The 14,113-nt window shown below is 39.3% G+C and overlaps 1 gene segment (V, D, J or C); it reads left to right on the top strand.

Annotated features, from left to right (window-relative positions):
* The first annotated feature begins 7,649 nt into the window (after positions 1 to 7,649).
* On the top strand, positions 7,650 to 8,220 carry LOC102908861 (Ig heavy chain V region 441-like). The segment is given in 2 exon segments: positions 7,650 to 7,786; positions 7,892 to 8,220. Coding segments are annotated over 2 exon segments (375 nt in total).
* Positions 8,221 to 14,113: the final 5,893 nt, after the last annotated feature.

Here is a 14,113-nt window from a genome sequence, read left to right as displayed (position 1 = left end):
GTGGAGATTGCAGGGGCTGCCGCGGGCTTGGAAAAGGGGATCCCTCCCGGTGGGGCTAGAAGGGGACCTGCCTGGTGGCCAGAACCTGTGGCCAAGTTGGGCAGGTCTTCCTGGAGTGGCTGGTTCCCAGGGATGTGGTCCGGGTTTGACCTGGATACTCACCTCTGGTCCAGAAGGGAAGTCGGGGTCAGGATGGGGTGTCTACCTTCTTATGTAGAAAAAAAAATTTAATTCTGTCTTTTCTTTCTCTCACATCAGTATCAGTAGAGAACAAATATTTTCAGTGATTAATGACTTGATTTTTAACCACATTACTTCTCAATGTACATATAAAAATGTGTGTAACATTGGGTATTGGGTTATTCTCTTGGAACCATATTTATGTGGTCATCCTTTGTCAATTCTTGAGTGACTGCCTAGTTGATATTGACAGCTATGTCAATGTTACAACACAAAAATTTCAACCATGTGTGGGACTCGGCTCTGTTCTTTATTTCATGCTGACAGTTCAGTTTCAGAGTCACCTGCTCAAGAGATAGATACACATTGTGCATCAAGGTTTAGGGCTCAGAGAGATCACATCATCACAGGCAATGTCCCTTATCTATTAGGGGTTTGTGCTTATTTTTGATTGCTTACGGGGTTTTTAATTAAAAATATCCCTCAGTAATGAAGTAAATATGATTTTAAGACCTAAGTGGTGAACACAGTTAAAATCTCTTCACATCGTCACTGTAAGTATACACTGTATACAAGGCACTATTTGTTGAACTTGAGAGCTCTTGAATATGTTTCTGCCTAACCAAACTCATATAAAAGGGTGTTGTTCTTCCAGTGTTTCACCTAGATAAATAGTATCATATAATCCTGTTTCAAGCATGTCTCCAAGGACAGAACTGAATGTGTATTTCTTTTCTGTATACTCTTAGAACCAACTTACACTTCCTACATTTCCATGCGTGGCTACTCTGGGATGTGGCTGTCCAAGTCACTGCTACTGACAACAGTGCTGCAGTGGTGATCATGGGTGTTCACACATCTCTAGACCAAGGATTTCTCAAGGTTGTCAGACACATCCAATCGTGAGACAACTCCGTACAGTATTTCTGCCCTGGACATCTGCAGTCTCCCATTCTGTCTCTACTAATGGTTGGAGAAATTTATATTCAATGAATGAGGTTCCATGCCCTCCACATCTGTACCAGCTATTTTTTTCATTCAGTTCTTTGGGTGATATCCATATACAAATTGAGACACTTCAGCAGGATTTTTCTCTCATATTTCTGATGATGTGTGATGCAGAACACTTCTAATTCCCCTATGTGAGTCTTTCTGCCTTCTTCTAACACACATCTACTTCTTTGGTCTATGGCCTGTTTATTCCCTAGCTATTAACTACTAACTACTTGTATAGCCCTGATTCTAACTCATTATCAGGTTTTGCTTTCTAAATATATTCTCTCAATTTTGGGTTTTCTATATACTTGGTTCATTTAATTTGCTATGCAGAATCTTTTGGTTTTCATGTAATAATGTTAATCTTTTCTGAATCATTTGTTTTAGGACTTTTAATCCATAAAAAACCTGGCCCAAATGCCATGACATATTCTTCAAATATTTCTTTAAAAAGTTTCACAGTTTATGATCTTAGCTTCCAGTGATGCCTTTGTTTGTTGTTAACAATAAGACATAATAAAATAAAACAAAATAAAATAAAATAAAATAAAATACCATCAGCTATAACAAAATCTATCACATTGAAGTTGGACAAGGCAAATCAACAACAGGAAAAGAGTCCCAAGAGAAGTAACAAAAATCAGAGGCCTACTCATTCACATACTCAGGTGTCTCATATATTGAGAAGTAGGAATTTAGATTTCTTCATTTTGTAATATTAATATTGTTTCAAATACAAATTTGCTTCCAATACGTGAGTAAAATGTTGTAATCTATTCTGTTCCATACACTCTATTCTGCTTCTGTTCTCTTTCAAATTTAATCCCACTTTTCATACACATACACACACACATACATATGAAACATCTTAAAATATAAACATACAAATATTCATATATATATATATAATTATATATTTCTAAATATAGAAATAAATGCTTCTCAGTCCATATAATGTTATGTGTAAATATGTTTTCAGGGAGATTGGGTATTGTAAAACCTATTGGTGTACTTTTGTACTATAATAGAAGACTATTTCTCACACACACAGCTCCTTAGATACATGTAATCCTTTGACTAGGGTTGAGAGCAGATAAACTGACCTCCTTCTGTGTTACATGTCTGTCTGTTAGTGTCATTATTGTTTAGGTCATGCTTCAGCAGTCATATTGTTTAGATTTAATATTTCCAAGAGACAGAATCCTTCAGCAAAATTCTTATTCTTCTGAATCTTACATTCTTCTCTCCCTCTTCTGTTGTGATCTCTGAGCCTTAACTACAGGATTTATGATCAATCAATTGTGGCTTGGCTTTATCACTCCACGTTTATTTCTGTAGTGGTTTTCTCTAATGGTCTCATGGGGTTGCAAAAGGAAGTTTGCTAATGAGTGGAGATAACTACACTTGTCAGTGAGTATAAAGATAAATATTAATGATGTAGTTAGACATTATGCTATTTAGTAACAACAGTTGTAAGTTCTCCCTCAAAGAGCTATTGTAGCTAAAGTATTCCTGCCTTGCCCACAGTCAGGACAAATCTCTGTCAACTGCCAATCCCACAGCTGCTCAGACCCAATCAAGTAAACACAGAGACTTATATTGCTTACAAACTGTATGGCCATGGCAGGCTTCTTGATAACTGTTCTTATAGATTAAATTAATCCATTTCCATAAATCTATACCTTGCCATGTGGCTCACGGCTTACCGGTGTCTTCACATTCTGTTTGTCATGGTGGCGGCTGGCAGTGACTCCTCCTGCCTTCCTGTTCTTTCTTTTCTCCTCTCTGTTAGTCCCACCTATACTTCCTGCCTAGCCACTGGCCAATCAGTGTTTTATTTATTGACCAATCAGAGTAATTTGACATACAGACCATCCCACAGCACTTCCCCTTTTTTAAAAAGGAAGGTTTTAACTTTTACACATCTAAAAGGCCAGCTTGGTATATTTGGGAATTTGGGCATAGCTCCTCTTACTACTTCCTGCTGGAGGGGGCGCTGTATCTTATTGGGACACAAGGAAATTTTTAGGATCTTGGAGTAGTCCATGAGGCTGTATCATCTGAGCTATTTTCCTTGAACTGATTCTGGATGTTGGATATCTGGGCCATGGTGTCAGCGGAGACCTTTCAGGGGGTCTTGGTTGGTCAAACCTGATATATCTTAATCTGGAACAAATCCATAGCCTCTGGCTTTCTGTGGAAACAAAAGCAGAGCCTCCTTTCCAAAGCATCATATCCTTACATCCAAAGTTTGAAGTTCAGGTACCTTTAAAATATACATTTTGGCATAACTCAACAGCTTTTGCAATCAAATAATTTTCTTCAGTTAAAAATATCAAAGAGAACATTATCCAGATTCTCTGTGTGGTAGCCATCTTTACATAGCTTATTTTTTATATTACCTTGAGCCTATTGCTTTAAACTGCAGCCTTCTAAGCCTGAAACAGAGCCGTGGTTGCTGGTTCTGCCCACTTCAGCTTCCCAACATGGCAGTGGTACATTTTCCTGACAGCTCTGGGAGCCATCAACTCTCAGAAATAGTGGGTCTATGCTTCTATCAAAGCTGCATGTAGCCCAGAATCCTCTTTTTGTTTTGTACTAGCAAAGGCTAAATCCATGATGCAGCTTAATGTGCCACTTGCAGAGGCCTCATTCCTGCCATACTGCAGGTCGAGTACACAAACCAGGAAACCGCTATAGTAGCTCAAACATGCAGCCTGCCACTAGCTTGAAAGAGACAGCTAGGAACCGTTTTTAGCTCTGTTTTAGAATCTTTTTACTCAGGTTTTAGGTGGAAATTCTTGCAACACGTTGGGCACCATTTGTAGCTAGAGTTTTCTTGCCTTGCCCTCAGTCAGGACAAATCTCTGTGACCTGCCACTCCCACAGCCATTCAGACCCAACCAAGTAAACACGGAGACTTATATTGCTTACAAACTGTATGGCCATGGCAGGCTTCTTGCTAACACTTCTTATAGCTTAAATTAATCCATTTCCATAAATCTATACCTTGCCATGTGGCTCAGGGCTTACCCGTGTCTTCACATGCTGTTTGTCATGGTGGCGGCGGGCAGTGTCTCCTCCTGCCTTCCTGTTCTTTCTTTTCTCCTGTTAGTCCCGCCTATACTTCCTGCCTAGCCACTGGCCAATCAGTGTTTTATTTATTGACCAATCAGAGTAATTTGACATACAGACCATGTCACAGCAAACTATGACTACTATAAGGTAGGTTTCCAGTACCAGACATCCAGGCATGTTTTCCCTCTTATTGATAGGGCTTTAAGTCAAATAATTATGTCATAACATCTCCTAATATAAGTATTACTAACATTGTTTCCAATATCTTTTCTAGATTTTGGTTTCATGATATCTCCTTGTTTTATTATTAATCTCTTCTTCTATAAAGTATTTATTTTGAATAATTTTATTTTTAAAGAAGTGTGAGAGAGCCAAAGGATGATGGCAAACACCTTTAATCCCAGCATACTGGAGGCATAGGCAGGTAGATCTCTGTGAGTTTGAGGCCAGCCTGGTCTACAGAGTGAGATCCAGAAAAGGCACAAAGTTGCACAGAGAAACCCTGTCTCAAAAAACAAACAAACAAAAAACAACAAAAAAGTGTGAGAGAAACATCTGGTCACACAAATCTCCAAGTGTGTCCTGTGCTCCCTTCTCAATAAATGTACATGGCATATGCCATGTACATTTGATTCACTGCCTCTATCTTTAAAACACTGCAGGTTTTATTTAAATTTACCAGTTCCTTTCACATTCTGTCTCCTACAGACAATGGGCTTACAGCCCCCATGTCCTATTGCATTAGATGAGAGTCCTACCCCTAGTACACCTTGCTGTTTTGTGGCCATATTCTAATTCATGGCCTCCTAAATGATCTCTGCCCAGTCTGTTACCTCTGCACACTGCAGATACCCCGAGGTCTGAGGGTGGTTGGCTCATTTCCTGCCTGAGAACCATTGTAAGACGTTTTGCTCCTTGGCACAGCAGATGTCTGTATAATATGAAATAATCCATGTAGCTTGCTAATGATTTTCCCCGATGATATCATCTTTAACTGAAATCAGTATAGACACTAAAATCTCTTTTTGGTTTGCATTTTCACTATAATATTTAACTTCCTAATATTTTATTCTTACTTTTTATTAATTAAAAAAATTTCTTTGAAAAAATACATACTTGAATTTTTATATTTTTTCATACAATTAATTTGATAACTTTTTACCTGTTGTTCAATGACTCATCCAGAAAATTATACAGATGTAACTTTGCAAGATAATGAAGCCTCCAGCTGCTTATTTCCATTTTCTTTCTTCTTTTTTCACTTTTTTCCACCAATACTTGTTATAGTTTAGATTGCTACAATGCATGTCCTTTAATCAATTATTCAATAATTCCTTATTTGGCAATTTCACTGTGTCCTGATGCTTACAGTTATAGTAAGCTATCTGATTTTATCTTAATTCGTCTCACATCTCCTAAGATATTGCTTGCATTACAGATGTAATAGTACTTCCTCCTAATTTTATCTATTTACTTTTGATAGTATAAAATATAAGATATATAAGATGTGGTTATTGTTAATGTTTTCTCTTTTCTACCTTAATTACAGTTTCATTTTTTTATTAATCTGTTTGTGTGTGTGTGTGTGTGTGTGTGTGTGTGTTTGTGTGTGTGTGTGACCTCTTTGTATCCTTCTTAGATTCCTGGGTTTGAGATTAGGTGCTTACTATCAAGTTGATTTCTTTTCAGATACCTAGGCCTGAAATTTTCATATGCACCTTGTGTTTTCATTTACATAATGGTTTTCAAATGCATTAAATTTGAAACCTAGTCTTCCTTCTGCCCTCACATCTCTCCTATTTGTTTCTTTAACTCTTTTTCTATTTGTATTATAAAGATGTGGAATTACAGATTGAATCATCTTGAGTTTGCATCCCAGATGACCTTGGACTAATGGTGATGAATGGTGCCCATTGTGGATGAAATCTTCCTGAACCTTCTCTTTTACTCTGTCTTCCAGATGGCTTTCCTTCCACAGGGTTCAGTTGCTCCATGCTTCAAAGTTTCATGATGCTGCGTACAGAAATTTTCTAAACTAAAATTCCTCCTCAGTCCCTGTCCTGTGCAAATTTAGATGAGCTGACCTGCAGTCTGGTCTACTTTGCTCTCCTTGTTTAAGAGTGAGAACAACACTGTTTCCAATGATATCCCAAAGCTCAGCTGTTTTATCCACAGTGCTGGAAACTGAAGTACATTCAAATTGAATCAGTAAACTAAGAGATAAAACCTATTGTTCAATTGTCCTGTCCTCATATCAGTAAACATTAAAAAGTGAAGGATGGACACAAAGCAACCTGGTATTGGTGTCATTCATGGTTTTGCTGTATGAGAAAGCAAACAGAAGTGCATCCCATGTGTCTAAATTCCATGACCTCTAAATAGTGACAATCAAGCTGAGGGACTACAAGTACGATCAAGAATGATAAGTGCCTGAGTTAGGACGTGAAATAAGATGATTCAGAATGACCAAGATCAGGGGTGGTGGGAGTGAGGCCACCCTTCTGGGATTCTTGTGTGGACACAAGTGGGGGACATGTAGAAATCAATTGCTGAACTATACACTGAAGTTCAGTTTATCAGTCACTCAATTTCTAGTGAACAAATAGGTATATGTGCAGGGAGAAGAGAACTTACATAGGTAATAACACAAGAATTTCACAATCCTAGACACACACAAATCTGGACAAGCCCCTTCAATTTTTAAGATGAACAATGGAATTTTGTCATGTTGCATCTCAACACCAAAAGGAAGTTCTACCATCCCCCATGCTGGGATTACTTGCCCAACCTTGATGCAGGGGGAGGAGACTAGCCCTGCCTCAACTGTTTATGACAGGAATTGTTGACTCTCATGGGTATCCAGCACTGTTCTGTATGGAGAAGTGGATGATGGTAGAAGGGAGTCTGGGGAAGGAAAGGGAAGAGAGGAGAGAGGGGAGACTCTGGTTGGTTTGTATAATAAATGAAAAAAATTAATAAATCAAAAGAAGGGAGTTCCCAAAATCATGAGGCAATGACACTTAGCACTGGAGCAGACTAAGGCAGTGCTAAGTACATCAGTGTTGAAGTCCACACAGTAAACAGAAGAGCTCCAGAGCATGTCACAAAGCAATGTCTACTACCACTGATAAGTGGACTTGAAGAATTGGGATGAAATTAACCGTAAAATGTGTCTTTTGTTTGTGAGTATTAAATGAAACATACGATACTAAGTGTGTGCCAAGAAAAAATAACTTAGTATCACATACAACACTTTCATACCATTATCTTTATTACCAGACTCCCCCAGCACATTTAGAAAACAGAACATGCCATCTCTCAGGGCCAGCTACAAAACTTGTTATATAGCAAGAAGACATGCAAATAAGGCCTCTCTCTTCTCTTGAAAACCAGGCCAGCACTGACCCTGAAGCTCAGGCAAAAGGAATCAGCCCTGGATTCCCAGGTCTCCCCACTCAGTGATCAGCACTGAACATAGACCACACCATGGATTTGCGGCTGATGTGGATTTTCTTTGTTGCTCTTTTAAAAGGTAATTTATGGAGAAACAGAGATACTGAGTATGTTAGTGTACATGAACAGAAATTACAGTGAATCTTTATGACATTTTACTGACAGGATTCTCTGTATTTTGCAGGTGTGCAGTGTGAAGGGCAGCTGGTGGAGTCTGGTGGTGGCCTGAAACAGCCTGGGGGATCCCTGAGACTCTCCTGTGCAGCCTCTGGATTCACATTCAGTAACTACTGGATGAACTGGATCCGGCAGGCTCCAGGGAAGGGGCTAGAGTGGGTTGGAGAAATTAGCCCGAGTAGTGGTACAATCAACTATTCACCATCCCTGAAGGAACGATTCACCATCTCCAGAGACAATGCCAAGAACACTCTGTACCTGCAAATGAGCAGTGTGAGATCTGAGGACACTGCCACTTATTACTGTGCAAGAGACACGGTGAGGGGACTTCAGTGAAAATCCAGACATAAACTTCACTGTGATGCTGATCAGGGCCACCAGGGGGCGCACAGCACACAGAAAACAGATTCACCCCAGGTGTTTATGCAGACAAGATTAGATTGGGCAATCCTCTCAGGTGGCTGGGCTACACTTTTCTTAGTTTCCCTGAAATTCTTTGTACATACATGTTCTGAAGGGATCCAATGTCCTCACACATCACATGTTCTCCTTGTATTATTTAAAAAATTTGAGCCACAATATCCCATGAACAAAATGCCAACTGACAGCTTTGAGAACATAAAGTACCCCACTTTGCTCACTAGAATTCCATAGAAAGAAAATCCATGGACATTCTGAGTCTTTTCATATTCCAGGCAGAACCTTGATCACATTTTTTTTATTAGAATAGAAGGTAGGTTTAATTAAAAACCAAAGAAAAATGGGGTGAACATTATGATCCTTAAATGATAAATCCTAGCAGGTCTAGAACCTCCCCTCTTCTTCCTGAGGACTGTGCACTTTAAGGTCAGATGAGACACAGCTGTACTTCTAGCTAATTCAGCTTTTTATTCCACAGATTTCATCTCAGTTTATCATATAAATTTGTAGAAACTGATACTTTCCATCAAACATCATGAGAATTGAGATCTCCTGGCACACCCATATCTGGTGGGAAAGGCAGAATTCATACAGCCATCATAGCTGCTTGACAAAGATCTAGCAAAGCGAGCTTCATGATGCCCTCTGTGCCTCCTGTGGTTTTTATCACCACCTTTTGCAAACTTGGGAAACTTTTAATATTTGTACAATTTGGGGATATTGGATTGATGGAAAATTTCTTATGAATCATTTATGCCTTCTCCCATGAGTACTGCTTCTATGTTTCCCCAGGACAGTCCTGAACATACTACCCTCCTGCTTTTGGGGAGATACCCTTATCTACTTGAAGGTCTTCCTTATTCATTGGAGGTTGTGACACATAAAGACATTTGTCCCTATTTTTACTCATGAACCCAATATTCAAAACAAATAAACTTTAAAAAGGAATCAAGATTCAGTGGGCTAGAGGACTTGGCAACAGATCACATTGCAAGTCTCTTCCTGTATGTACTCAGACAATCATGTGGCATGCCCAGCAACAGGTCAGATTAGCTGGAGTTACCTCAACTCTACACAGAGAAGTATGTTGATGAGCAAAGAATCAAGTGGAACAACGATAAAAAATAAAATATCAGGACCTCCCTTTTTTAGAAAAGTTAGCACATACAGAGTCACTGTGGTGAGATATGACGAACGAACTACAGAATGCTAGGAATAACATTGTATTATGTCAGAATTTGAAAAACAACTGCAGCAGCTTTAGCCTGTGGATTTTTCTTGGGCACTTTTAACCCAACTGGATCAGGCCCCCTGAACGGGTGAGACAGTCATTTGGCTTGATCTGTTTGGGAGGCAGCTGTGTGTTGGTGCCGGGTCCTGGGCTCGTTGCATGAGTTGGCTGTTTGAATCCTGGGACCTATGCAGGGACGCTTGGCTCGGTCTGGGAGGGGGGGACTGGACCTGGCTGGACTGAGTCTACCAGGTCGATCCCGGTCCTCGGGGGAGATCTTGATCTGGAGGAGGTGGGAATGGGGGGTGGGGTGGAGGGAGAGGGAGGGGGGCGAGAGTGGGAGAACAGGGGAATCTGTGGCTATTATGTTGAACTAAATGATGTTGTAAAATAAATTTACTAAAAAAAAAAAAAGAATTAATAATATGGGCTGGAGAGATGGCTCAGCCGTTAAAGGCTTGGCTCACAACCAAAAATATAAGAATTAATAATACACTGACTGGGACTTGGCATTATGCCTAGGTTGGCTAGAAAATTTTGTTTTGGTCTAGTGTCCTTTTAGCTACAAAAGCTATCAGCTTGAAAACAGACTGTCATTTTCCTCTTGAGTCTTAAAACTTGGATTATATGGCTGATGAGTAAAAATGATAACTTTATCGATGTTAAAACTTGAGGGAAAGTGATTTGAATTGATAATTCTGTTCTGTCATAGCTTATTAATGACGACTAAAAGATGAGCAAAATGAAGTGAAATAGAGGTACCAAAACAAAAATGATATGATCTATATTTTAGAACATCATGAATGTATCTTTGCTTACTAAATTCTGTATGAATAAGAAAGTACTATGGCTGTTGGTCAGTGAGGATGAACAATTCTCAGGTCCACCGTGGTCTGACTTACCTCCTTTCCTCACCAACTCCCTACATCCTCTGCTAAGACTGGTCCCACCAAGGATGGCTCCTTTATAGTAGAACAGCCATGCAAGATGCATTTTCTCTCTGTTCATCTCTCCTAAAAATGAAACTAAGAAGTGTCATATGTCTGATTTCTCTTGTTGGAACTCTTGCATCCACCCATCTTCAGACTCTATCCTCATCCAGACCTGGACTATTGTAATCACCCTACCTAGAAAATCAAAATCAAACAATTTTCCATTGTTATCTGAATCCATCATGGATCACATTGGGTCTATGAGTGAAATCTCATCACTGACAGAGCTAGCTCATTTCTCTTAGAGCCAAAGAAATTCCAACTTTATATTTTGCAGAGTTCCCCTTACCCTGCAATATAATAAGCATATCTGTCTTATTTACTTTTCTATTGCTCTGTGAAAACACTATGATCACAGCAAATTAATGAGAAATCATTTAATTAGGCTTATAGCCTCAGAGCCTTTAAAGTAGATGATGGTTGAATAAAGACAGGTGGCTGGAGCAGTTGCTGAGGGCTTACTACTTGATTGATAACCAGGAAATAGAAGTCCCTAAAATAGCATGAGTCTTTAGAAACCTCAAAAACATTCCCAACAAGGCCACACTTTCTAAACCTCCCTAAACAGTTCCACCAAGAATGAACCAAGTATTCAAACCTATGAGCCTATATGTGTGTGGCATGGGGTAGGGAGGGCATTCTCATTCAAAGTAACACAGTCACAGTCCCTGAAGGGACTGCTGTTTGGGCACTTAGTAAGCTATAAGCAATATGTGGGCTGGAGGAGAAGGTGACAGTTCTTCTCAGGGACAGCAGGACCTGAGCCACAATGTTAGCTGGATATAGGAGGCTTGAGACAGGTGGACTAAGGTCTGTCCTTAAAAAGTCGTTTTGTATCAGATTTTATGTTCCATAGTGTGTATAGGAGAAGGTCCCACAAAAGTCAACTTGCGGAAACTGAAAGATGCTATTTTATAATGAGATCATATTACAGGGAGAGGATCATGTTACAGAACTTGAAGTTGACAATAGAGGTTAGCCAGCTCTCCAAAAGCTCTGTTTCAGTATCCTGCTATGTTTAAGAATAACAATATGAAACCCACAACTCAATGACCTTTTGGCATGTCCATTCCTAAATGGTCTGTCTTTTCACACCCCTCCCTTCAGAGCTCATGGATCTATGCAGAGGAGGGGGTATAATGATTGTCAGAACCACAATTTGTGGATAACATCAAGGAAAGTGTGTTTTTAGAACACAGCATGGCAGATGCACACATGAACTCACAAAGACTGTGATAACATGAACTGTCAACAGCCAGGCAAGAGGAACAACAGGCAGCATTGGAACTCATAGAACATGGCTTGGTTGGCTGTGGTGGTATTGTGTTCCCCAAAATATTGTGTACTTTAATAAACTTATCTCGGGTCAGAGAACAGAAAAGCCACTAGTTAGGCAGTGATAGCACATGCCTTTAATCCTAGCATTCCAGAGGCAGAAATCCATCTGGGATCTCTGTGAGTTCAAGGCCACATTGGAAACAGCCAGGCATGGTGACTCACGCCTTTAATCCCAGAAAGCAAGCCTTTAATCCTAGGAAGTGATGGTAGAAAGCAGAAAGGTATATAAGGCGTGAGGACCAGAAACTAGAAGCATTTGGCTGGTTAAGCATGTGGCTGGTTAAGCATTCGGCTGGTTAAGCTTTCAGGCTTTGAAGTAGCACAGTTCAGCTGGGATTAATTCTGGATGAGGATTCAGAGGCTTCCAGTCTGAGGAAACAGGACCAGCTGAGGAACTGGTGAGGTGAGATAGCTGTGGCTTGTTCTGTCTCTCTGACCTTCCAGTATTCACCCCAATAACTGGCCTCGGGTTTGATTTTATTAATAAGAACTTTTAAGGTTCATGCTACAGTTGGCAGCAAAGCTTCCACAGGTGAGACTTGGAGAGGTGGAGCCCCAAGAACTACATGTCTACAGGACCTCATGCTGTTATTGAGCATAGCTCTGCTTATAGCTCTCATGGCTACCACATCCCTCTTAATCTATAAGTTGTATGAAAACTTAAAGTGGGTTTCTAGCACCTCATTGTGCAGTGTGACTTGTACTTAGAATAACAGTGATTGAAGTTTTCCAACCACTGCTACTAGAGCAGATTAATGATTCAACCACCACCCTTAGAAAGTATGTAGACATGTGGATTGCTTGTAAAGTTATGTTAAGATGTTTTTGTTAATGGCTGTCTTGTACAAAATCTGGGCTTTACAGTTTAGAAAGTCAGACTTTTAAGAGTTGAGTGAGATAATTGTTGAGGACAAGAAACAAGAACAAAGGCAGTAGATTATTAATATCTGATATGCCTTTTTTGCTAGAATAGGTTGGGGATCAAAGAAGATTTTTAATTCCTTGTACCCATTTATTCCCTCAGGATTCTAATAGGATTTAATAACAAAAAACCTGTTGATTAGTGGGTATATACTAGGAGGATTTAAAGTAGAAATGAATGATTGTTTTCATATGTAAGAGTTTTTATTTGTGATTCTTTTAAGAATATTATGTAAGATTCCCTTTTGTAATTAAAAATAAAATGATTGATCCATTCTTGTAATTGCAAAGTGTAGAGTGCAGGTAAAAGAACTAGCTGAAAAACATATCTTGATGACTTAAGTGTTATTAATATATAACAAGTTGCTTAGATGTGGATGTATGTGGATTCTTTGGGAAAATTTGATTTTCCCCTGTTATATATAAAAGGTTAAATCATATAAGGAAAATGAGAAATATATTGTTTTTTACCTGTATTTGTTATAATCATTCACTTAAAAAACATAAAGAAGTCATGTTGTAATATTTATAACCTCTGAAAGACTGTGCTGAGGCATATAAGCAGAAAAGGAAAAACGGAAGGCAGAAGAATATAGAGGGGTCCTGAAGAAGTGTCCCTCTGTGTGTTTTTCCCTCTTTCACTGGCCCAGAGAGTTAAGTTTTAGTCCTTTATTTAAAAATTCAAAACAAGTCTGAGATACCATCTTAGGCTTGTCAGAATGGCTAAGTTAAAAAAACTCTGCAGACAGCTTAAGTTGGAGAGGATGTTGAGCAAGGGGAGCAATCCTCAAATGTTGGTGGGAGAGCAAACTTATACAGCCACTTTGGAAATCAGTGTGGAGTTTTCTCAGAAAATTGGGAATAAATATTCCATAAGACCCAGCTATATCATTCTTGGACAGATACCAGACGAATGCTCAATCATACCACAGGGACACATGCTCATCTATGTTCATAGCAGCATTATTCATAATAGCCAGAAACTGGAAAAAACTTTGATGCCATTCAACTGAAGAACTGATTAAGAAAATGTGGTATGTATACACAATGGAGTACTACTCAGCAGACAAAACTATGTCATCATGAAATTCTCAGGCAAATGAATGGAAAGAAAAAATATCATCTTGAGAGAAGTAAAACAGACACAGAAGTACAAACAGGGTATGTACCCACTCATAAGTGGATATTAGATGTATAGCAAAGGATACCCAGATAACAATCCACAATGCCAGAGGAGCTAGCTACCAAGGAAGACCCAAAGAGGCATGCATGGATTGCATTGGGAGAGGGAAATAGATGAGATCTACATGAGTAATCTTGGAATGAG

The sequence above is a fragment of the Peromyscus maniculatus genome, chromosome 14, assembly GCF_049852395.1.
Source record: "Peromyscus maniculatus bairdii isolate BWxNUB_F1_BW_parent chromosome 14, HU_Pman_BW_mat_3.1, whole genome shotgun sequence".
Taxonomy (NCBI): domain Eukaryota; kingdom Metazoa; phylum Chordata; class Mammalia; order Rodentia; family Cricetidae; genus Peromyscus; species Peromyscus maniculatus.
Note: the sequence above shows the minus strand (reverse complement) of the source record. Positions and strands in the feature narration are given on the sequence as shown.